The 25,121-nt window shown below is 40.8% G+C and overlaps 2 protein-coding genes across 2 annotated transcripts in view; one reads left to right on the top strand and one right to left on the bottom strand.

The window, feature by feature from the left end:
* The window catches only part of CHCHD3 (coiled-coil-helix-coiled-coil-helix domain containing 3), a 289,976-nt gene that overhangs the window by 188,489 nt on the left and 76,366 nt on the right, over nt 1-25,121 (top strand). The window lies entirely within an intron of this gene.
* Nucleotides 12,026-13,002, bottom strand: LOC103076816 (heterogeneous nuclear ribonucleoprotein A1). Its single transcript, XM_007455358.1, has one exon. It carries the CDS (start codon nt 12,989-12,991, stop codon nt 12,029-12,031), a length of 963 nt encoding a protein of 320 aa, XP_007455420.1. The 5' UTR covers nt 12,992-13,002; the 3' UTR covers nt 12,026-12,028.

The raw sequence follows: 25,121 nt of genomic DNA, 5'->3' as shown, positions 1-25,121 counted from the left end.
TTGCTTTCAAGTATTACTATGCTAGATACCTTTTGAAGTCCTCATCGATTACGGTTAGGTATAAGAAAAGGCACTGATAAATATTTACCCATTTCTCATAAATCCACCAATTTGATAGAGATATTCAGTGGTGGGTATGAGGCACTGAGAGGATTTGCTCTTGGCCAATTAAAGGGGTCTGCTTAACAGTTAACAGTTGTTTCTGGTCTCAGGTTAGAACAAGGCGGGGAAGGTCAGGTGGACATGGTGTGCTGATACCAAATCATTGTCACAAATGTCTTCTTATAACACACAAACACACATGTTTTCTTTTTTGAAGATGAGGCTGGAGAGAAGTTATTTAGGAATTTTAACTGAAAGCTGAGAAGCTGAGTGAACTTAGAAGAATGCCGAGGAGGAATAATCACATTATTATTAGTTAAGACTTAATAACTCCATATTTAAGAACATGGGGTGGAAAGAATGCTGGACTAGGAGTCAGAAGGCATGGCTTTTTCATCTAGTTATTTGACAATTCACCTAATCTCTCATGGTCTCTGGTTCTTCATCTATAAAGTGGGGATAATACTCTGTTCCTTACTCACCTTTGTGAGTTATTGGAGGGACCAGATAAAATGATACATTTAAAAGCCCCTTGAAAACTGGAAAGAGCTTAGCAAATACAAGCTGTTGCCATTAAAGAATATTTCCTTTCCATTGTGTGCAAGATATTAAAAATCATAAAATTACTTTAGTGTTATTCAGCTTTCTGGTGTCTTCTGCCCATTTTATAATATCTTGTTTTTGTTTATTACTGCCATTCCTAAAGTACCTAAGGTGAATTTTGTCCAATTGGATTTCATCTAGGAATATTTGAGAGACATTTAGGTGTCCAGAGACGAAGCATTTTCTAGCCTTAATGCGAAAGATTGTAAAGAGGGTTTTTCTTGTGATGACAGTGAAAAGTACAGCGTCTAACCATTTCTGTTAGAAATTCTACACACTTTGTGTTAAAAGATGTAAAATGCCCAATCTAATAGTGGATAATGTAAGAAAAAAAATGATTGTGGTATTATAACTTGCAGAATCATTAACTTACAATGAAATCCCAGGTTCCTGTTTAAAATTCAAGTTTAAAAGTGGATATAAGTACATATCTTTCTCTATTTTAACCAAATGAACTTAAGAAACCATACACTGAATACTAGGTGCTATATTAATGGAGAGGAGGGGACACTGGGTCTTTTACAGAGTCATTACAGGGATGATTTCTAAGACCACCGTACCATCTGCTCATCAGCTAGATTAGCAAACACAGTAATTGTATACATAATCACTTTTTTATGACTCAGTCTTATTACTCAACTATTCATTTTCATTGACTTGGTGCAAATTTCGTGATGCACCTATAGCATGATATCCCTAAGAGTTATTTTAATATCTCATTGTGCTTCTTTCACTTTGAAGTGAGAAATTCATGGTCATTTGAGAATTATGAACCCAAGTCTATTGAGCACTTGAAGCACATTCAGTTCTATAATACAGCTTGGTGTGCCTCTTGGTTCTATTTCAGTAAACTCCTTATCAGTTAGACATTCCCTTGTGTGAATGGAGCTTTCTCGTCCCAGGTATTTATATTGGCTGGTTCACCAGGAGTCTGAGATAACTTTCTCCTTTCACTAACTCGGGAGGAGTAATAAGGGTAATTTAATTGGACACCAATTTCACGCTTCTCAGAACCAGTATGCAAAAGCAACAACTCTTCACTGAGAAAGAAGGACAAAGCCATTTAAAAGTTTTTTGAGTCCTTGTTTCATTGCAAATGTTGCCAGCTTCATGAAACAACGTTGACGTGGACGTGAGATAAACTTTTGTATTTTAAGAACGTGGACTTCCCTGGTGGCGCAGTGGTTAAGAAGCCGCCTGCCAATGCAGGGGACACGGGTTCAAGCCCTGGTCCGAGAAGATCCCACGTGCCGCGGAGCAACTAAGCCCGCGCGCCACAACTACTGAAGCTCGTGTGCCTAGAGCCTATGCTCCGCAACAAGAGAAGCCACTGCAATGAGAAGCCCGGGCACCACAACGAAGAGTAGCCCCCGCTCACCGCAACTAGAGAAAGCCTGCATGCAGCAACGAAAACCCAAGGCAACCAAAAATAAATTAATTAAAAGGGGGAAAAAAAAAGAACGTGAGAGGCGTTGCATGTAGGTATGCCCTAATTGAGAGAGGCTTGAGTATCAATTCCTGGTGGTTGAGGTAAGAGGCTTGAGAGTATTAATTCCTGTTGGGAGATTTGATGAAAGAAAGCCCAGGGCAGCTTTCAAAGAAAAGGTTCTTAGATGTTTTTAAGAAGCCTTTGCCAGTCCCTCAGGGAATTCTCCATAATGCTTTGTGTACCTCCCTTAATGTGCCACATTTATGATAATTATGATTAGTTATCTGTGTTTATTTTGTAAACTCCTTGAGGATAAAGGTCATTTTCTTATTTCTGTATTTTCCACAACTCACGTAGTAGGCGTGCAGTGAACGAATCCTACATTTACTAAGCTTATGCCGTAAAGTTAGGTCCAAGCTATTAGTGGACAGTTCTTAAGTATTCACAAAATATGTAGTATCTTCATTAGTTATTTAAATTAATAATCTAAATCTATCCTGTGAGAAAATCAAGTTTAACTTTGAATATCTGGATATTTATAGCATCCTCATCATCCTAGTAGCTAATGGTAACATTTTTTGAGTATTTATGTTGTGCTGGGCACTTTGCATGGATTATGTCATTTTATTATCATAAACAACCCTATGAGGCTGTCAACCCTGTTGTTTAGATGAAGGTCCTAAGGCTTCAAGTAACTTGCCCAAGAATATACAGACAAAATGTGATTTGGATTTGAGCCAGGTCCAACACCTGAGCTTTTAGCCATTGTCCAGTACCATCTTTAATGTTTGTCAGTTGTGCACTTAAGAAGTTAAATCCTGCTGATTGCTTTGTTAATTCTTTGGGTAGTAAATTAACTCCTTCTGGCTTCTAATACAACTTTTTAGGTCCTGATGTTAAAACTTGATCAGTGCCACCTCATAACCTGAAAATGTTAAGCATTCAAAATGCCTAATTTTGTCCCCAGGATTTGGCACTTCCTGGGAGAATTGGACCAAAAGGGAATAAACAGGGTCTTATTACTTAGAGACTGCAGCATGATGCCCCCAAGAGTTACTGTAATATCTAGTTGTGCTGCTTTTACTTTGAAGTAAGAAATTCATAGCCATTCAAGCAGTTTAGAGATGTCTTTGAGATTCATTCATTCATATGTTCACAGTGTAACTACAGGATAGTCATCTCATTCCATCTCTAGAAAGAAAACAAACTTTCTGTAACTGTTTTATCAACTGTTTTGATGATTATTTAATTAGAGCCTGGATTGCCTGCTCCCGGAACATCCATTGCCTGGATATTCTTCAGGAAAGTGTGTATTTTTCTCGTAGTCTGTTAGCCCTCTGGAAGGAAATTGAGAGGCAGGACCAAGGCCATATTATAACAGGGCAGAATCCAGATTCTTCCAGGATCTTCTAGGATGAAGGACCCCTCACTCCCCAGGACATCTAGAGATATGAGTTCTTTGATGATCAGTGTGTCTTGCATGTCTGACTTCTCAATTATGAATTGAATTGATTTGCTCTACTGAATGCACTTTGCTTTTGGCATTCATGAGAATGGTGGGGTTTGGCACAGCATGAAGAGAGCTGTAAAAGGCCTGGTGGCTTGAGGAGCTGAGGGAGATCAGAGAGCTTAGTTGGGTACTGTTACAGTGTTCAGATCAACAGGATAGTGGGGTATGTATTGCTTTCAGTTTACAGGCTCCTCTGGATTTCAGCAGCTATTTACATACACATTGCAGTCAACCGCATACAGTTAAGGAGGAGAGGGAATTACACAAGCTGAGCAAAAGAGAGCAGGGCAAAGAGAATGGTGAAAAATAAATTGTCACTAAGAAGAAAAGTACTTTACTAGTTCATCACCTGTGGAGAGAGTTGCTAATTAAATCCTAAGGTCATGCTTACATCAAACGAGCAATTTTTAAAAGCCTTTTTACTTAATAGTGGGTGGCATATCTTCTATTGCATCACAGTGTTGGGCTCATCTGTATGATTAATTGGCTTTTTGATTGCTTGACGAATTCTTTGTCATTAGTACCTTCATTTCTGTGTTCCTCTTTGCAAAGCTTGGGGGAAAAATAATGCCAAGAATGATAATAAAGAGAAATGACAACAGAACAGATTATCGCCCAGTGTGTTCCTTATGCGAAGAAATTATTATGCATTTTTACTACCAGATGAAGTCTATCACTGTAAAAATATTTCATTGAGCAGAGCTGGGTCAGCCATTTCAAGGGATTAATACAGGGTAGAATCACAGACCACTGACATCTGAGATCCTAAAACATAAACAATCTATTTTGGGGTAAGGCGATAACTGCTTAAACTCAATTTATGGGATAAAATAAAACCTTCTATGTTTTCCCCTTGAGGTGCTTTCTGTTTTAAACAGTTGTCAAGTGATTCTAGGTCATATGGGTAGCTGATATATACACTAAATAATGTGCATGTTTTGGCCATGCACTGTGATTTAGCAAATTTAACACAGTAGTTAAAAGCATAACTTTGTGGTAGATATGCCTCCGTAGGTTATGCTAGTTTGCATTTGTCGGCCTAGAAAGAGAGATTATTCCTTCAACACTTGGAAATTTTGTACTGGCCTTTTCATTCATCTTGAAATCAAGGCAGTTTCTCTGTGGTTTCTGTAGTTACCGAGGGTAGCAGAAAGAGATAAGCCTCTCTGGTCCAGGAGTTTGGATGTTGAAGGCATAGAAGCCAATGTCACTTTTTATCGTAATACCGTTACAAACGGCAGAGGTTTCAGCAAAGTGGTTTTCAGCATGTACCTTGAGTTGCTCTGAGATTTTTTTTTTTATCATTAACAAGTAATGATAGTTCAAATAAATGCACTTAGATGTTAATTGTTAGGTAGAGAAATTAATAAGGCCCAATATCACCATATCCTTTGTTAATGTAATTGAAACAGTTATTTATAACTTAGATTCAGAGACTGAACCCTTTTGCACTCTTACCGGGCTCCCTAAGGGAAGTTTATTATTGCAGATATTCCAAAAGCAGCAAGCAGGGTGGACTTTTTTTTTTCGGGGGGGTTTTTTTTTTTTTTTTTTTTTTTTCTATTTTCTCTAGGGGCAAGAAAATTGATACAGTACAGTGAATATGGGGGTCTTATCCTTAATTCATTATTCAATAAGTCCTCCAAACACATTGGCTTTTCTGTTAACTTCTCTGAATTTTCTAATGGGAAATGTGGTAACCTTGGGTAACCTTGAAATGCTTTTTTAATCTGGCTTTAGGGATACGAGACTTAAATTTTTTCCAGGATGAACTGTTAAAAGTGCATCCCGTAAAAATGATCCCTTTAACTGGAGCCAGTTTTTCTATGCCTAACTTTAGAGGAAAGATTTGTAAATCATGGTATCAGCACTTAATTTGGGGCTCTATTTACCATGTAGGCTGTCAAGAAGTATTAACCTTAAGGTAAGATGAGAATGTGGAGTACAAAGCTATGGGCTGATGTCACAGAGTATACCAGGTATTAAATAGCATTATCCACCCTGCTTGCTACAGTAAATAGGATTTCACTATTATGATGTGTCAGGGCTTTCAGTGAAATCAAATTTACAGGACACTATACTGCCATCCTCTCTGCTGAGCAGCTTTATTCTGGGATCTTGCTTTCATATCAGTCCTGTTGGTAGGAAATACTTGTACCAATTGTGCATGGAAATTATAATTTAATGATCTCTTCCTTTTCTCTATTCAGATCTTAGAATGGACCACTGTGCTTTGCAGCGATAGCCCCAGGGCTCTGAGAAAGAGATAATGTACAGTTCAGCTTTAAAGCCCAGTATTGCCTTTTTTGAGTACTTGTCATGATAATAAGTGCTAAGATGCCAACAGTATGGGTTGCATACTTTCTCAGCTCTTCACATTTCCTTTACCTTGTGAAAGACTCTACAATAAAATAGATTCTGTTTACCATGACAGTTTTTAAAATGGTATGCCACTTGAATGTGTAAAGACAAGGTAAGAAATAAAGTGTTATGAAATCCAGAGAAAATTAATTCCACTTTTAAAGATTCTGTTCATTTTGTCTGGGGGGCTCAGTAGGCTGTCTTATTTGAAAAGCAATTAATATCCCTTTTCCTTTCTTTGGAATCTTTTCTTGTTATTGATAAGAATATTGCACCCAGGAAGTCATCCTGCGTTTCCTGTGTATTTCCTGTGTATTTGATTGAAAATGAGCTAAATCTCTTAAATTTTCTTTGCATCCAATTTCATAATTAGTGATTGTTTTGCTTCTTGGTATCTTGTTTATTTATATATTTCAAGTGTACTCCATTTAGGCAGACCAGCCAGTGCTTATTTCCCTATTTTACTGACTAAAAAATTAAAATACATGAATATTAATTTTTTTAAAGGAAATTGCAGGGCTGGTGTTAGAAGATGCACTTGAATCCCAGTTTTATGCTCAGACCATGAGCCAGCTGTGCCTCTATAAGGGATTACGTTTCAACACATTAGCTTCATTAAGAAACATATATTTGGTCATTAAAACATTTGCAAATAGTGTTATCTCTTAACATCATCAAGTAAGAAGTGCCCATATCAGAACTTGGCATATAAAAGTAGGTTGGCACGGTAAGGCCAGCATTTAATGAAGAGAATCTAAATCCAACCTGGCCATGGAGACTAACATAGGAGTTTGACCTTGGTCATTCTTATCAGAATTTGGGGCGGAGGGCGCTAGAGGGGGGTCATTGGCATTCACCATTCATTCAAACACACATTTGTTAAATTCCTCCAGTGAGCCAGGCACTGTGCGTAGATATAGTGATGAATACAAACGGTACAAACACCTGTTGGCATCTGGTACAGAGCTTTTAATTGCCACAGTGGATCCGTGGAGGCTTTGCCAGACTGTTTTCTAGAGCAGAAATGTTTTGTGAGGAGTAGCTGCTACTTTTTGTCCCTTAAAGGTCTAAAGGTCATGGGATTTAAAGTGGAATTTAGTGGGTTGAAGAGATTCGTCAGGTTAAATGCTCAGTTAAAGACCCAATGAACTGGGACTTCCCTGGTGGAGCAGTGGTTGAGAATCCGCCTGCCAATGCAAGGGACACGGGTTCGAGCCCTGGTCCGGGAACCCACGTGCTGTGGAGCAACTAAGCCCGTGTGTCGCAACTACTGAACCTGTGCTCTAGAGCCCATGAGCCACAACTCCAGAGCCTGCACACCACAACTACTGAAACCCGCATGCCTAGAGACCGTGCTCCGCAGCAAGAGAAGCCACCGTGATGAGAAGCCCGCACACTGCAATGAAGAGTAGCCCCCGCTCACCACAACTAGAGAAAGCCAGCTCACAGCAACGGAGACCCAATGCAGCAAATAAATAGATAGATAGACAGACAGACCCAGTGAACTGGTTGCATTAAATAGCTATATTTGAAAATAAATGTTAATTATGTAAGTTCCATGAAGACCAGAACTATTTCCACTTTTTGATCACCATGATAGTGCCTGGCACATAATAGGCACTAGATAACTTTTAAAATTAATGTGTTAGTCAGGAAGTGGGATGGGTGCCTTGGCCAAATAATTTTGAACAGTGCTAAGCTTAACTAAGCAGAACAGATTTCTTTACTGTAGGCCTTCTCAGAGTTTATATACATTCTGAGCTTCCAAGATGAGGATACTGCATGCCATGTTTCAGCATTAAACCATAGAGTCTTTTTTTTCAAGAAACACTCATTAACTTATCCCAGTACACCATCTGAGATTTTCTGTGCCCTGCATAATGCCAGGACTTACATTTTTTTTGAGTCCTTCCTTATCTGTATCCTAGAATGTAGAGCTTGGGCAGCCATAGAAGTTTGTTGATAGAGTTCCTAATTTGAGGGCTTCTGAGGACCTGCAGCTATCCTGGAATTGCCTGCCTTTGTACTGTGTTGCAGAAGGGTGGACAGAAGAGGAAGAGGCCTAGGGATTCTAAAGTTCCTCTGGAGGGCTGCGTTCTGACTGTAAACTGTCTTCATAGTCTCTGGTCTATCTAAGAGTCTTTGAGAAAGCTGTACCCATGGTAGCTCAGTTTCATCAGGGCCCTCCCACCACAGGACACAGAATCACGCCCATTAACCCAAGAGTCGTACATCCTCATGTGAAGAATTGGGCACACAGGATGCCAACAAGGATCCAGGCTCGCAGTAGGATTTTTCTTCTTTTTCATGGAATGAAGTAGGAGGGTAATCAGATTTGATAAATATTTAATTACCACTGTGGGTCTTTAACCCAAAAGTGTTTACCAAGATCTAGAGCTGGAGGAACAACCAAAAGATGTATCAGTATCTTCCACTCCTTCAGAATCTCGAGTTTTCTGTGACCCTTCAGAAAGAGTTTGGAAGCAGTAAGGTTTGCTTGCCTAGGTCAGAAAGTAGTACAGTCTTTGTATCCTAGGAAGTTGAATGAAGGTCAACAATCCTGCTCTGTAATCTCATTCAGCTTCAGAGACGGTTAAGCTCAAGAGTCCAGGGAGGACAGTGTGGCCACAGCACTGCCCCCTCACGACTTGTAGTTTCACATGAGATCTATGAGGCCGAGAACGCTGTCTGTTCACTGCTCTATCCCTAGCCCCTGCAACAGAGCCTGGCACATAGTAGGTGCCTGACAGATCTTTGTTGAGTAAATGAATAAAGGAGTTTTCAGCAGGTGAAAGGCTTTAATCCCAGAAGTGGCCCAGGTACCTTAGATATGCATCTTCCAGGTGCACCTCACCTCAAGTTACACCTTACCCTGCAAGTTTCCTAGAGATTCAGGTGAGGGTCCTTCTGCTCCAGGCATGCCAGCTACTGATAGTAATGCAGCTGCATATCTTATTACATAAAATGAAATAGTCAGTGCAGATGCTACTATTTGGGCAAACCTTTGAAGTAAATTAAATCATATTGCCTAAGTGATGTTCTTATCCATTACGTTTATGTGACTTGAGGCAGGGGTAATCAGTTTTGTCCACAAACCCTGTCCTAAATAGAATCAGAACTTCATGAGTTATCCCCAAACTTGGCTTTTGGTGAAAATGTTCCTGGGTACTTTGCACTGTGGACATCCTTACTGTTCCAAGGCTGCTGGCCAAGAAATATAGTATTATCATCAGCAGCATCATATTAAAACAGCCACCATCTATTGAGGGACTATTGTAAGCCTGGCAGTACACGAAATTATTTAACACAATCATTTTAACCCCTGGACAGACCTCTAGGGGAAGGTATTTTCTTCCTTCACTACCTAACTAGTTACTGACTTTGTTCTTCAGGCTCAGAGACATCAAGTAACTTGCCCTAAAGTTTCCCAGCCAGTGTAGCCAGGCCTCTGTCTCCTCACTGACAGCCTCTCCTTCTGTGTGACCAGTGGTAGACTACGATACTCCCTTGAGGCTTTCTGACGTTACAGTTATTATGCAATTCCACTCCCCTTCCCCAGATTTTAGGAAGAATTTTGGTGGAAGTGGGCATGACATTTTTTGTTTAGAGCCAGTAGAGTCAAGTAACAGATTCTCAGCCATGTTTCCCTTAGCAGCATTTGTACTTGGCTTCTTACATAAACTAAGCACCAGCAGTCTTACTTAACAGTGGATCATATTCTGCAGTGAAGTGATATTAAACCAGTTTCATGATCAGATGATGGATACAATTAGTATGGCTTTAGTACCTAGACTAAATGGATAGGAGATATGCTGACAGTAAGGAAACAGTAAAGGATCTGTAGATTGGGCCTTACCCTCTGAGAGGATGGAGGGAAAAGATGATGGTCCTGGAAATACCAGGGGGAGAAATAACCGGAAATCAAAATTAAAGCCAGGCTAGATCAGCCGTGGTGATGGTGAAGAGGCTTAGTGGGATGACAGCGAGAGAGGCGGGTGGAGGGTCCAAGAATGATCTTCTTGTAGCTCCCATTGCCACTTGGGCACCTCTGCCCTCACCGTCTTCCTTTGCCATGGCCTACTTTGCAAAATCATTTCTTTCTAATAGATCTCCAACGTAGCCCTTGAACTCCTGTGTCCACAGCAGTCCAGCCTACTTAGCCTGCTGTTCAGATTGTGTACCTATGGAATCTTGGAGCATAAACTTCCTGCAAATTTAGGTTATTGTCACACAAATATGAGTTTACTGTCAATTTCCTTTCTCTAGTTTAAGGCCAGAGGTGTTGCTCCTATCTTACAGCTATTTGAACTTCAATTCAGGGGCTTCCCTAGGCTCTGCCTCTGAATTAACCCAAGTAATTAAATCTCAGAAATATAACACTCAGTCAGCTACCCTTAAGCCATTCCTGCATTTAACCTCTGTGATGGTTTCCCCTCTACTGCTTCAGGGTTATTCACTAGGAAATCCCCAAGCTTGCTGTCTCTCTGTACATTGCTCTGCCCCGTGTTAGGCATCCCCTGTTTAGGGGATATTGAGCACGTACTCTGTGCCCCGGTATTGTGCACAGTAGGTCGTGTGATCCATGGAGTGACTAACGCAGGCACGGTTTACCTCTGCTATCTCATCCCTCCTCCTTGCCTGTCATTTCTTCTTAATATTAGTATTTCTAGAACTTAATCATAATGTAGTCTCTACCTTGCCTAGACAGACTGTAAGTGATGTGAGGTGGAGAGTGAAAATAGAAGTGAAAGAAGAGTAGTTCAAGGCTGAGAGTTAAGATCCTTGGGTAGGCAGTCCATGTGCTGAGAAGGTCTGTGTTTCTGTTTATCTAGCTATTGTTAAAATGAAAATTTAGGGCTTCCCTGGTGGCGCAGTGGTTGAGAGTCCGCCTGCCGATGCAGGGGACGCGGGTTCGTGCCCCGGCCTGGGAGGATCCCACATGCCGTGGAACGGCTGGGCCCATGAGCCATGGCCGCTGAGCCTGTGCGTCCGGAGCCTGTGCTTCACAACGGGAGAGGCCACAACAGTGAGAGGCCCGCAAACAGCTATAAAAATAAAATAAAATAAAATAAAATGAAAATTTAACTAGAACTACAGTGAATATTTCTGTAGTTCCAGAAAAATAATACATAATAAATTGTAAACCGTCTCTTCTCTCATTATGTAGTTGCTCTAGATTGTAGAAATTTGGCAGACATTCCTAGAACTGTTTGTTAAAATTCAGTAGCATGTAATTAAAGACAGAGACTGCCATTTCTCTGGTGGGTACATTAAAAAATTATATCATTTGGATTTGACCATGAACTCAGTTCCCAAAAGAATAATGCCAGAAAGACAAAAGGATAAGTATATTGTGCTAAATAGAGGCACAAGTTACATAAAGTAACTACATTTACAGAACTGTCAGTTATACCCTAGCTGTTTAAGAGTAATTATGCAAAAGATAGTTTCTGAATGAATGTTACTCTACATATTGCCAGATGGAAACAGTGATTCTGATGAAATTCTGGGTTTTAAGCCTTGCCAGGCAACAAAACAAGATTGCTGATGTTTCAAAGCCTGTGTTGACTGACGGTTAAAACCAATATTAATACCTGGATGCTATGTTAGTGAAATGGAATGTTTTATAGACACATAAGAGTTTACTGCTTCTTGGAACTTTTTTTTTTTTTAAAAAGACACATTTATTCAGCGTCATGATCAGACTATTACGTTTAGCAATCAACAGCATGGGTGCAAAAAAATCTACATTAAAACCCTTTGTTGGAATGCTTTACACTTTCCACAGAACAGAAACTAAAATAACCTGTTATACAATTAGTCACAAATATAGTCCTCGAGTTTTTTTTGCCCATACACGTGAGTATTGTCTAAAACATGTCTTCTTTGTAGCAGCTAGGCCCTGCCACCACTGTGCTTGGCTGAGTTCACAAATGTTGTAACCTGTAGCTTCCCTGTCTCTTCTGGCTGTCCTCTTCTTCTCTGGCTCTCCTCTCCTGCGAAGCTTTGTTTCCTGGCAGTAATCAAAACCTCCTGCCACTGCCATAGCTACTGCTGCTGCTGGAACCACCATAGCCACCTTGGTTTTGGGGTTTGGCAAAGTATTGGCCTCCACCACCATAGGGGCCAGAACTTCTGCCTCCAAAGTTTCCTCCTTTCATGGGTCCAAAATTTGAAGATTGATTGTTGTAACTGCCAAAATCATTGTAGCTTCCACCACCTCCAAAATTGCTTCCATCATTACCAAATCCATTATAGCCATCCCCACTGCCACCATATCCACCACCACCGCGGCTGCCACCAAAGCCACCTTGACCACTGAAGTTTCCTCCGCGACCAAAGTTGTCATTCCCACCAAAACCACCTCCACGACCACCACCAAAGTTTCCAGAACCACTTCGACCTCTTTGGCTTGATGAGGCACTAGCCATCTCTCGCTTAGATAGGGCTTTCCTTACTTCACAGTTGTGGCCATTCACAGTGTGGTATTTCTGAATGACAGTCTTCTCTACAGAGTCATGGTCATCAAAGGTTACGAAAGCAAAGCCTCTCTTTTTGCCATTGCCTCGATCAGTCATGATTTCAATCACTTCAATTTTCCCATACTGTTCAAAATAATCTCTTAGGTGATGTTCTTCAGTGTCTTCTTTAATGCCACCAACAAAAATCTTTTTCACAGTTAAGTGGGCACCAGGTCTTTGAGAATCTTCTCTTGAGATGGCCCTCTTTGGTTCCACAACTCTTCCACCCACCTTGTGTGGCCTTGCATTCATGGCCGCATCCACCTCCTCCACAGTGGCATATGTGACAAACCCGAAGCCTCTGGAGCGTTTGGTGTTTGGATCCCTCATTACCACACAATCTGTGAGCGTTCCCCACTGCTCAAAATGGCTCCTCAGACTCTCATCGGTTGTTTCAAAGCTCAAACCTCCGATGAAGAGCTTCCGCAGCTGTTTGGGCTCTTTGGGTGACTCTGACTTAGACATGACGGCAGTGGAGGGTGCGGGGGGAGACGTCAACGATGCTTACTTGGCGGCGTCCATGAGCAGAAAGTGCTTCTTGGAACTTTAATATTCATCTAGCACAGAAGTATACTTTTTCAGATGAGGAAACAGAAACCTGGAGGTTTAAAAATTGGTTTTATGTAGTTGGGGAAGGGAGTGGTGGCATTGTCTACCTAGTCCTTGTTATTGTCTCATCAAATAGGTTCTAAGTTAGTGAATGAGTATTTGTTTATTTAGGTTCCTAGAATTGATTTGTGTTGGGGTGGCCATCCCAACTATTGCAGAGGTGACTGAAATATAATGAATACTTGGGAACCATTCCTTAGGCTTTATGAAACTGAACGCCAGGCTGTGCCATGTATGGGGAAGAGCCCTCTGGCAGGTACTGTTGAACACCAGTTACCCAAATCTCTTGCCTTGATTCCATGCCGTTTATTGCTCTAGCGTATCCTTCACTATCTTTTCAGAAAGTTCCAGGTTTGCTTTTCAAGTACTACAGTATCTGTCTTGCCAAGTCTGGCAGACAGTGCTTATTTTGGTCTGTATTTTGTTAGCAGATCAGTTCTGTTTTGAGTTCAAATGGCACTCTGATTTCAAGAGTGATTCTAATCCTTGTTCTAGAGGAATAATAAATAGGCGCTGTGGAATAGAGCCTCAATAGAGAATATTGAAGTACTTGTACAAATTTCCTTGTCGAGTGAAAATGTGCCTGAGTCTCCCTGTGACCTTGTACTTTTCTCCTTAGGCCTCCCCCGAGCTTGCATTCCAAGTCAGCATGAATAATCCTACTTAGCTCTTTGAAAGGTAGAATGGCCACATTTATCGTGAGCCTACCATTTGCCAGTCCTCTGCCACGCACTTTACATGCCTTACTTCATTTAACCTTTCTAGCTGTTCAGGACGGTTATCCTCATTTTATAGACGAGAGTGAGGCAGAGTAATGGTGTGTACTTTATCCCAGGTCACAGAGAGAGTAAGGGGGAGAGCCAGGATTTGATCCCTGGAAGCTGAGCCCACAGTCTCACCCTTTGTCCTGCATGGGCTCCTGGGAGGTTGGACTTGGGATGGGATTGCATTAGACACAAAGAGGCTAAATAGGCTGCTTGACTCGACACCTGTTTATAATATTAGTTGGGCAAAAAGTCCTCCTCTAACCACATTTAGCCTGTGCACAGGGTGGACAGATCTGTTTTCACCACCTCCATGTTCCCTTTCCTGTTTTCACTGAGCCAAACATGAAAGGCCTAATAACTACTCTTTGCACCTGTTGTCTTTCTACCGAGTCTCCACTTTGGGGTTGTTTTTTCTTTTTCTCCTTCTCTCACCTTTCCCTCCCCACTTTTAGGTTCCTGGCACCCCACTTCCCTCTCACTTCCTCCCCATCATTAAAACAGAAAAAGGTTGGAGTCCCCGAAGTTTTCTCTACTGTGGACAGTCAGCTGAAGCTGCAGCAGTTGGGCATGACTGTAAATGTTAAAGTGACTATTCTGGAGCTTTGGGACACATGTTCATTTCTCATTCTTAGCATGGGTTATCACTCTCTTTTTTACCCTCCCTGTAAATGTTTCTCAGGACACTCAGTTATATGATTTGCTTTCCAGTACATTTGGCATAATTTTAAGAGTATCTTTGTACCATAACCCTCTTTATCTGATAAATTACAGTTCATTTTAGCTGTCTGTCTTAACATTTCTGATTATAGAAAATGCAGTTTTAATGACAGAGGTGTATGGTTGAATACGTCCTTGTAATTAATAGAGATATTGCTGACATTGTATTTGAAAACAGTGTTCTGAATAGGATGAGCTGCAGGATAGTATGAGAGTTTTCAGAACTTTTTACGTTATTTTTAAAATCTTTCAGTTATCGAGTCATTACTGTAGTTTGAAATTGAGGTTTATCACATTGCCACTCATCTTTTGAAATTGGTATCTTTCTCAGTACGGTCAGATAGAGCCAGAATCAAGAGAAAATAAGCTTTGTCTTTGTTTCATCTTGCGATACATTGCTGCTGTTCCCCACCTCCCCACTTCAGTCAACACACATTGAGTTCTAGGTGCCAAGATTCATGGACATGGTTCCCTTTTCTTAAGGAGCCAATAGACTATAACAGATACGTAAATGCAAGGATTATTTCCCTCTCCTCTAGTTTCTTACATATAGTGAAGCGATCAAAAGAATTTATCTTTTTGAGATAAGGGTGTCTTCAGAAAGACTTTCACTTGGATAAAGTAAGTGATGAAACCAAATTGAAAAATCTTATTTATCATCCCATGTTGTGTAATAGAATCTGTAGGAATTGTTAACCTGTGAATCACCTCTATATTGCTTTTTATCTAAGCTGGTTATATAGAAGATAAGACAAATGAAGGAAACTGTAGCAGCTAGGTCATTATAACTGAGGTACAATTTTTATTTTTTAATGACTTATCCTCTGGCTTTAGGTTGACATTAACTATACTGGGAGGGAGCACATGAATTAATCATTGGAAAGTTATATTGCTATGTTTCACTGGTTTCTAAGGTTTGGTTGAACATTGAAGGGGCTTTTAGTGAAGTTATCAAGTACATCGGTGCATCACTTCCGTTGAGTTCGCCAAGTGTGACTAAGGTACTCATGGTAACGAATGAGGATCTCTTCTAGGTGGTAAACTGAGGCTCCAAGGCAGCGGCTGAACTCTGATCGTTGTTGAACTAAATGTCCATGCACAGAACAGTATGGCTGCTCAGGGTGCTCTCAGATCAGATTTAAGAGCTATTTAGAAAAAAAATGGCATTATGAACATTTAGCTAAGAGATGTTCCTGATTGTAAAAATGATATTCTTGCTAGTGTTTGTATTCTTTCTTATCCCCAGAATGATTCAGTGGGACTCGAGTAATATTATATCAGGAAAGCTGGAGTTCTCTGATATACAAACTCTAAGTGTGCAAAAGACTAAATATCGATTTTTCTTTGTATAATTAGCGCTTGCGCAATACTAGGTTGTTCGTGCTTTGTTGAACTGAGAGCTAAATCCCAGAAAGTTGGTATGAGAGAATCAGAAGATGAGGGCAGGGCTGGCATAGGCCAGCTGCTTGAGGAGTTGTTTCAGTGGCTGGCAGCCTCAACAGAATGCTCATTTGCAGTATTGCTTCTGCTTTGTCACGAATGAAAGGTGTATAACAATGTTGGTTCAAGGGGAGTGAAGCCAAAGAGGAAGGAGGAAAAAAGAATTGAAAGAACTGAAAAGAAACTGAAGACAGCTCTAGTCTAAACGAGCTCCAGTATCCAGATTGGAATAACCTGCGTCTCAGCATAGAGAATTGTAGACAGGGTGGCAGCTCTGCCATGGAGTGGCCACCTCAGAAGACAGTGAGGTATCCCAGGACCGCTGGACCAAATAGTCTTTTGGCTGAGTTGAGGTAGTCTAGCCTCTAGATGACCTTCCCCTCCTCCAACTCTGATTCTTTCAACATCAGAGGATCCTAATTTTTAAAACAAGGACCCTGAGACCCAGAGAGGTTGAGTGGCTTGCCCAAGGTCACAAGCAGTTAGGGCACCTGCAATCAGGTCACCCTTGGAAAGTGACAACTGTCAAGCAGAAGTCTTCAGTTCTAAAATGAGCTGCCTTGTGGGGTATGTGCCAGTCTCCCTGTCACCATCAGCGCTTTAGGCAGAATGAGAGTGATTGCTTGTCAGGGATGTTGCAAAGAAGATTCTTGCAAAAGGATTCCATGACCTGTAAGGTCCCTTACACCTTTAAATTCTATGATTCTAGCTCTGTTTTCATTGGTTTAGTAAGACAGTGTTCTCCCCCTAGCTCCTTAACTCCTTATAGAAATGGATCTTGGAAAGCATTTTGTTACATTTTCTATTTAAAATAACAATTAGCCTTGCATCTCAGGTACTTTCAATGGTGTATTTTACCATGTGTAGGATTCGTTTGGAATATGAGTTCATTTAGTTACATGTGAAGTGGTAGTTTGGTGAAATAACATTGTGGCTTCTCACTAAACCAAAAGCTCAAGAAAGCACAGAGACCCTCATTTTCCCAGCTGTCAACCTGACTGATATTTTCATTTTTCTGCCCTGTAGAAAACCTCAGCCTCTTATCCAATAGATAAATGAGTGAACCCCCCAGGAAATGCAGCAGAATGTTTCTGTTTGCCAATGCAATAATGCAGAAGCTAATAAATGTCTCCTTCCATCAGGAGGAGGCGTGTAATGAGTAAATGATGAGAAAAAGAATTGAGGGAAACAAATGATCCATCCGATCTAAGATGACAAACAGTTTCTTAATAACTTGTCCTCTAGTTGGAGAGAGGGCTTTCACCAGGCAAAGAGAATGCCTGTTGAAACTAAGCCTAGCACACGGCCATTTACATCTGGCTGCTGATGGATTTATTTAGTCTGGTTCCATTTGGGTCACACTGAGCAATAAGCTGCAATTCAAACTCAGCCTGGTTATGGCTGACTTTCTTTGCTCTGTAATTTCTATGAATGTGTGCTGGGAAAAGGATTCATTTCAGGGCCTAATTCACATTTCTTACCCCAGATTACACTTATGTTTCACATTTGTCTTTTCAGCAAAGACCTTTTTTAGAAGTAGAGATCCAGTCTCCTTCCCTCGAGGTATGTTCAGATCACAGGGGTTTCACAAGAACTTCTTTCCTGTGGGGTGAATATGCTGTTCTTTATAATGCTTTTGTGTACCTCAGCTCTCTAAATCTCCAGGGTCTGCCTTTATGGAAACCAGCAGAATACTGTATGCTTTGTCCCTCGTGGATGGCTGCACTCTTGCTTACGGGTCTAGTTTGGAAGGACTTAGCCTAGGCAGAAGGCACAGTGTGATTAAGACGGAGTAAATGAGATACAGGCTTTGGAAGAAAAGGAGTTGCGATCCACACTGAAGATGAGAGAGAGACTCCATGCCGGACCAAGAAGTCATTTGATGAAATGCATTTTATTATCACCCCTTTGTGCGATCTAAGAACATTTCTCAGGAGAGTCATGGGGAGAAGATTGGCTACCAAATACCAGCAGTTTTCAGGCACAGATTTTCATGAGTATTTCTAGAAGAAGACTATCAAATTGCCTTACTGGGTATTCCATAATTATCTTTTCTTCCCCATTCCACCTCTCCCCCACCCACCCACTTTGTCTTATTTGTATTTAAAAAAAAATTCTGGTATTTTTTAGTACCACATGAATGAACGCATTTCTGCAGTTGAGGAGTGAAACTTTTAAGTAGTCGTAGGGTTTAGGGCCATAATGCAGAAAAATGTTAATGAGTCATCAAATAAAAGCTGGACATACATGATACTTCAGGGCCCTTGGTGTACTTGGCAGCATATGAAATGTGCCTTGGATATTCAGGAATCCTGCACAGTATTTTCTAAGGGAGAGCCATTATACCTGAAAGCTAAGACTTTTCAATGTGCTTCTATTCACATGCATATTTCTATGCCAGCTCTTTCAAAAGGCCTTTCCTTTGAAATACAAAAAGATAAACATGTCTTTGAAATGGATAGGTGATCTCTTTGCCACTTTTGAAATCTTTCTCCATTTCATATCTGAGATTTTTTAACACCTAAATTAAGAATGACTTTTCTGTTCACCTGAGTAGCTTTATATGCATTGCCAGCACTTGAGAGAACCTTTGTCACAGTTATTATTAACATCTGAGTTTGGGTACAAAATCGATGAAAGGAAATGAAAACTTGAGATAGGTGTTCCATCTGCATTGGATCTTGTTTTTGCTTGAGTATTGCAGTTCATTGTTAGGTGACTGTTAAATAAATATGATACCTCTATGGTCAAAGAAAACCATGAATTTATCAAGTACTTACAGAGGTACCATCTATTGTTTAGTATTGAAAACACTACAGTATTTTAAAATCTCAAGACCTAAGGCCTTACAGCCCCGGATTTGGAGCATGAGACCTGGGCTGATTTGGTTATAGCACTTACTGCCTGTGGGACAATAAGCAAATGTATAATGTTGGTTAAGCATACCATTCCTTATAGGTGAAATGAAGACAGTAGCCTCTAACTTTACTTCCTCCTTGACTGGTTTTTATTGTATAATCAATTGATATAAATGATTGCTTCCTAGTCATATTTGCTGTTGAGGAGTCCAAGTCTCCACTAGCCTCGCAACAGTTTTAACTCTTGCTTTGATGGAATTGTGTTCTTCTGTAAACGTGGAATCCTTAGAGCCTCTGCTCTTCTAGGGACTTTTTGCAGGCTCAGCGGCCATGGCTCACGGGCCCAGCTGCTCCGCGGCATGTGGGATCCTCCCGGACCGGGGCACGAACCCGTGTCCCCTGCATCGGCAGGCGGACTCCCAGCCACCGTGCCAGCAGGGAAGCCCCCTAGGGACTTTTTTCATATGACTATCACATCCCTCTGGATTATGAGGACTGGAATCATATAACTGTAAGGTCGCAGCTTAACAAATGGCACCGCAAAACAAAGGAAAGCTTCAAGTGAGCTTTATTAGGGAACGCTCCCGGGCGAGGTTCACTGGTCCGAGAGAAAGGGGCCAGAGAAGTCGCGCCTAGTCCTAGGCATGGGAGATTTTTATTGAGGTGTAAGGGAAGGGTGGTTTGCAGGGGGCGGGGGGTGTTTTGCTATACAGGGTAATTCCTTATTTGGTGAGGATACAGCAGGGCCAGGTGTTGGTTGGTCTGTTGTGGGGCATAAGCCCGCTTCCCCTCCCGTCAGCCCCATCGTCTCTGGTCATGAAGTCAGAGTCTCTTGTTGATTCCCAGAACAGGTGAGGTCGTTATGTCCCAATGCCTCTCCTTCCTTACACTGGTGGATGTTTTCTCTTACCCCCTGGGCCTCCTTTCACCCGGGCCAACGGACCTTACAATAACGACTTAAAATTTTTTTTAAGTATTTCCCTCAGCTACTAGTACCTTGTCTTAGGCTGTCAGTAAATATTTGAGTGAATAAAAAAATGAACATTTGACTCGCTTAACAAATGGCAGAAGAATTTCAGAGACACCAAGAATAAATAGGGTTTTAACGTTCATAATTTAAAAGTTTTTCCCTCCTCTTTAAAAAATTAATACGTACTATCTCATCTGTATTGGCCTTGTGGGTGGATGCACCTGTAGCTTGGGAAAATGCCAGGATTTTGTTTCTATTTCTTTGTTTTGGAGGAGAGCTGGTACAGTTTGGAACATTATAAGGAAATGGTGTGTGACTGTCCTTATTCTTGAATCTATTCACCAAGAACTAAACCTTAAAGCAATTTAAATATTTCTTCTCTTCTTTTCCTTCGTCCAGAGAAAAAAACATAGCCTAAAATCAACTTCCATTCCTCTGTTGTATGGGTCATCTGTTGCTTATTTTAGCTGTCCTCTGTGACAACTTGAATATTTAAGTTGCTTTTCATTTTTCAATATTATAAACTCTGTGGAAAAATTTTTTCCCTAAATTTTTATACATACCTGTGAATATTTCAGACATTTCTAGAAATGAAGCTGAGTCGAAGGCATTTGAGACATGCTGCTGTAAATTGTACCAACTTACAGGACTTTGTCTGGGCCTCTCCGTTCTCTTCCGTCGGGACGCCTTCCTTCCCTGACACTTCCCCTTCCTCTCAGGGAGTCACCGGTTACTCTGCTCTGCTCTACACTGGTTACTTCTGCTTTCGGAAGTGTTAGTCCTGTTCACCCCACCTGTTTGCTTATGAGTCCCTATTAAGAAGTTAACTGACCGTAAGCTAAAGGGTAATAAATGGATTAGCCTTGAGTTTCTCAACCTGAATTCTGAGGAAACAATCTCAGAAGGTCTTCAAATCTCTGTGAGAATCTTTAAAGTCTGTTTTCTGTTCTGTGATTTCTGTGGTTATTTCTGTAGTTAATGTAATCATATTTTCAGTCGGTAGGACCGCCCTACACGTTTGAGAAACACTAGGCTGGGCGACAGAACCTGCTGCCCCTGTGCATTTGCACTGTAACGGGGCTCTTGGAGGCACGAAGGACAGTGAACTGAAGGCAGTTCTCTTTGCTACTGCAATGGATTCACTGCTTGTATTTCTCTCCCCACTGGCCTTTAAAGACGTCTTCACCCTCCCACCCCTGGGCCTGGCCCGTGTTAGTTCTTCAGTGAGCTCTTTTGAATGAATGAATTTGAGGGCTGGAAAAGAAGGTGAAATGGGTAAGAAAGAGCATCCAGGGGAGCACCAATTCTTAGTATAACATTGTGTGTGAAGGAAGAGCTAAACAGAGTTGATGATAAAGGCAGCTTGTGTCTGTCTGCTCCTCTACAGTAAGGATTACTGTTAACAGCTTTCCTTTTAGCCCTCGGTTTTCAAGAGAACACCATGTGCGTGAATGCACGCCCATGCACATGCTGAGCAAGTGCAGGAGAGTTTGCATGTTAGATTTATAGAGTTCCCTTCTGTGGGAGACAGGAGACCTGCTAGGGTGAGGTGTAGTGCAAGCCTGAGCTCAGCTGGCAGTACGTACGTGATGCTGTCTGGATAGAGCCATGCAGTGCGTGTGCTCTTAAATGTGCACGTGGTAGCACCTTGTTGAGCCCTGCACAAGTTAAGACTGATGACCTTGAGAATGACTGTGTCACATTCCTCAGCGAGAGCTTCCCGCACTGGTAACATGCAGTGATTTCAGAGTTTTTGTATGGGTCTTGCAAGACATCATGTGATAACCCTTCCGATGAGTGAATTTGCTCTGTCTCATGGTTGTAGAAGGGTAGTGAGATGCACAACTGTGTCAAGAGCAGAAAGGCCTTAGGTGTGTAATAGAGAAGGCTGAAAGGTGAGTGCAGAAGAGTGGATACTGTTTTATTTCAGGTGGAAGAGCTACAAACAATAGGAAGATTTGAGACCTCTTACTGACATTATTATATAAAAGAAAAAGTGAGAAAAATGAATACCTTATAATTAGGTTAAGTGGGAAACCTCCATTTAAGCAAGGTTAATGGGAGCTGTGGGTGGGAGAGGGTCAGGCAGTCACTTTCCCAGGAGTTTCTAGGTAAGTTACCTTTCTTTCATGATACCAATTTACGCATAATACCTGTTGGAAATTGAGGCATAATTTTCTTTTAAAAATGATACAAGCCCACGATAAAAACTTAAAATGTTATAGAAGGCTATTAAATAACAAGGAAAAGTATCTCCTCCTCAGGTCCCCTTTCCAGGGGTAACACATATTCCTTGCAGAATATTTCAGGGTGTATGCGTACATATACATCATATACTTATCATTTTATAAAATACACTGTCCAAATTGTCTTACAACTTTGTTTTTCATACTACTTGGATCTCTTTCCATCCATATCAATACAAGTAATAGATCTCTCTTATTTCTAAAGGGGTTAGAATGAAGTTTTGCAAGTGGAGAGAATTCTGATAAGAAGCTTGAATTCTGACAAAAAACTAGAGAAATTAAAAGGAAATAAAACCACAACCTACTTAAGAACTGAATATGAAGGGTAGTTAGGTACTTGAGAGAAATACAGGGCTTTAGAGACTCATTAGAAAAACTGCTTCCTAGAAATAAATAAAAGATCACAGTATATGTGGTCCTATAGCACTGTGATTTTTTATTAATTATACATTTATTTGTGTGATTTTTAAATTTATGTCTGTCTTCTCCAGTATGCCACAAGCTCCATAAAAGTAGGGCCAAGTATCTTGTTTGTTCACCGTCCCATTCCAAATTCCTGGCCTAGTGTCTGGCACAGACCTTCAGTATTTATAGAAGGAAGAAATGAACAAATAATAGGAAACTTAGACTCTGCCAAATGAGTGTTTGGTGCAGGTGTTTATTTAAATTGCTCAGATGAAGAAACTGAGGCGTGAGGTAATGTAACTAATATAGCTTGTGTATTATTGCAGGGCTGTCAATGAATGTAGAATTCCTATTCTGATTAGAAAACTAAATCAAGAAAGAAAACCCTTCAGACTCTAATTAGTGAAGTTTCTAAAGTGCCGGCAATAAAACTAGAAATGCCAGAAGAAACTCTGAATAGCTGTTTCTTTATATGAGAAATAGTAAAGATGGAATGAAAGTGTAATTACAAAAGCAGTTTATTAATTTTGCCAAGGTACCAAGGAGACAGTGGGGTTTTCATGAAATGTGGCTTCTTAGAGATGGTAAGATTTGATGCTAGAGGTAAGCATAGCTTTAAATTTTTTAATTCTTTCTGTTCTGTGTCAGAAAAGGAGAGAGGCAGAAGGAAACAAATTTCTGACATGTGGAAGCAGAGGATTCCACAAAGGAAAGGAAAAAGATTCTCCTACTGGGTCATTGCATTTGACTTTATTAAATTGTTCATGAGGTGTACAAAAAGCAAACATATCAAGGCGTAAGGAAGGTCTGTTCCTCATTTATTTGACTCTCTATATCATAAAAATGGAATAGCTTAAATTAGGAAGTTTTTTGGTTTGGGTTTTGTTTTTCTTTATTTAATGAAAGTCTAGAAGTGAGCAGTCCAGGGCTGGCACGGTGGCTTCAGTGTCATTAGAGCCCCAGGCACTTAACCATTTCACTCTTGTGTCCTCGTACAGGGTTTCCCTCTTTAAGGTGGACTCATATTCCACGATGGCTGCTGGAGCTCTGGCCATTGTATCTACATTGTAGATTAGGAGAAAGGAAAAAGGCAAAATGGCTGAAAAGGTTCCCTTCCAGGTGAGGTCAGCTCTCTTTAAGCAGCCTACCTGGAAGTCCCACACAACAATTCTGCTTATGGCTCAACCTAAATAGAAGCAAGCTGGGAATTTTAGTTTAGTTGACTATATATCCAGCTTAAAATGGAGTTCCTAAGGAGGAAGGAGAGATTTGGGGATAAGCTAGTGCTGGTAGTCTTTTCCACAGGGAATCTTCATTTGTCTTTACTGTGGAACCTAGTAGGGTTTTTGATTCATTAGAAACTGCTAAATTAGTAATTTATTATTGATCCCCAGTGATATGGACTTGAAAAAGTAGGGCTGAGAAGAAGTAAGATACACTTACAGATGTACACAAATGGTTATAAGCAAATATTTAGGGATGCTCAGGATAAATACATAGTCTTGTAAGTTTATTACTTTCACAAAACAAAACATTACTCAGGGTTAGAAAAATGGAGATGAAGTTTGAATCCACCTACTTGAGGTCATTCTTCAGGTTCATGCGTAGTTGTTTAGGTAAATTAATGGGGACCCAGGCTCTGATGGATTGGCCAAGGAGCCAGGGGCTGTTGGCAGTAGTATTGTGATGGAGAACCACTGTCTTCCACAGGGAGAAGCCAGGCTGTCTGCCAAGAACTGACCTTCCATTGTCCCGTTGATGCAATCACCCTGAAAGATAAGACCCTCATTTTGTGTGTTAAAAAGTGAGACTTAGTTTAAATAACCCAAACCATTCCTTGGTGTGCCTTTAAGAAACAGAATCCTGAATCTGATATACTGTACATCTGAGCCAGTGTTGGCAATTTGCAAGCTATTTAAATATTAACTTTGATTTTCCTGTCTTGTAGACAGAATTCTCCTGAGCCCCAGGGGTGTAGGGGGAGGGAAAGGGATGAAAGGAGAGAGTCCAAGAACAGTGGAATCAAGGGCATGGGTCTGAGGAGTGCCAATAATGGAAGGTTCTTCAAGATGCCAACTACTCTGTATTCAAGAGCCACTTTTCTCACTGAGAATTATCAAATCCCTTCCCCTGCTCCTGCCCATCTGTAACAGACTTCAGCGTGTACAGGAACACAGGGAAGGCAGAACTCAAACCTGCCAGTAGGCTCTCTGTTAGAAGGTTTGTCGGGAGAAATACTGAAATCACTTGATCAAATGAACTTAGGTGATTAGTGATTTCTTTTGTTTTTAATTTAATTTTATTTATTTTTTTACTACAGCAGGTTCTTATTAGTCATCAATTTTATACACATCAGTGTTTCATCACACCACCATCCCCACCCCACTGTGGCTTTCCCCCCTTGGTGCCCATACGTTTGTTCTTTACATCTGTGTCTCAATTTCTGCCCTGCAAACTGGTTCATCTGTACCATTTTTCTATGTTCCACATATATGCATTAATATACGATATTTGTTTTTCTCTTTCTGACTTACTTCACTCTGTATGACAGTCTCTAGATCCATCCACATCTCAACAAATGAC

Source organism: Lipotes vexillifer, unplaced genomic scaffold (genome assembly GCF_000442215.2).
Source record: "Lipotes vexillifer unplaced genomic scaffold, Lipotes_vexillifer_v1.1 scaffold687, whole genome shotgun sequence".
In the NCBI taxonomy this organism is placed as follows: domain Eukaryota; kingdom Metazoa; phylum Chordata; class Mammalia; order Artiodactyla; family Lipotidae; genus Lipotes; species Lipotes vexillifer.
The sequence above is the reverse complement of the archived record's forward strand: the minus strand, read 5'-3'. Positions and strand labels throughout refer to the sequence as shown.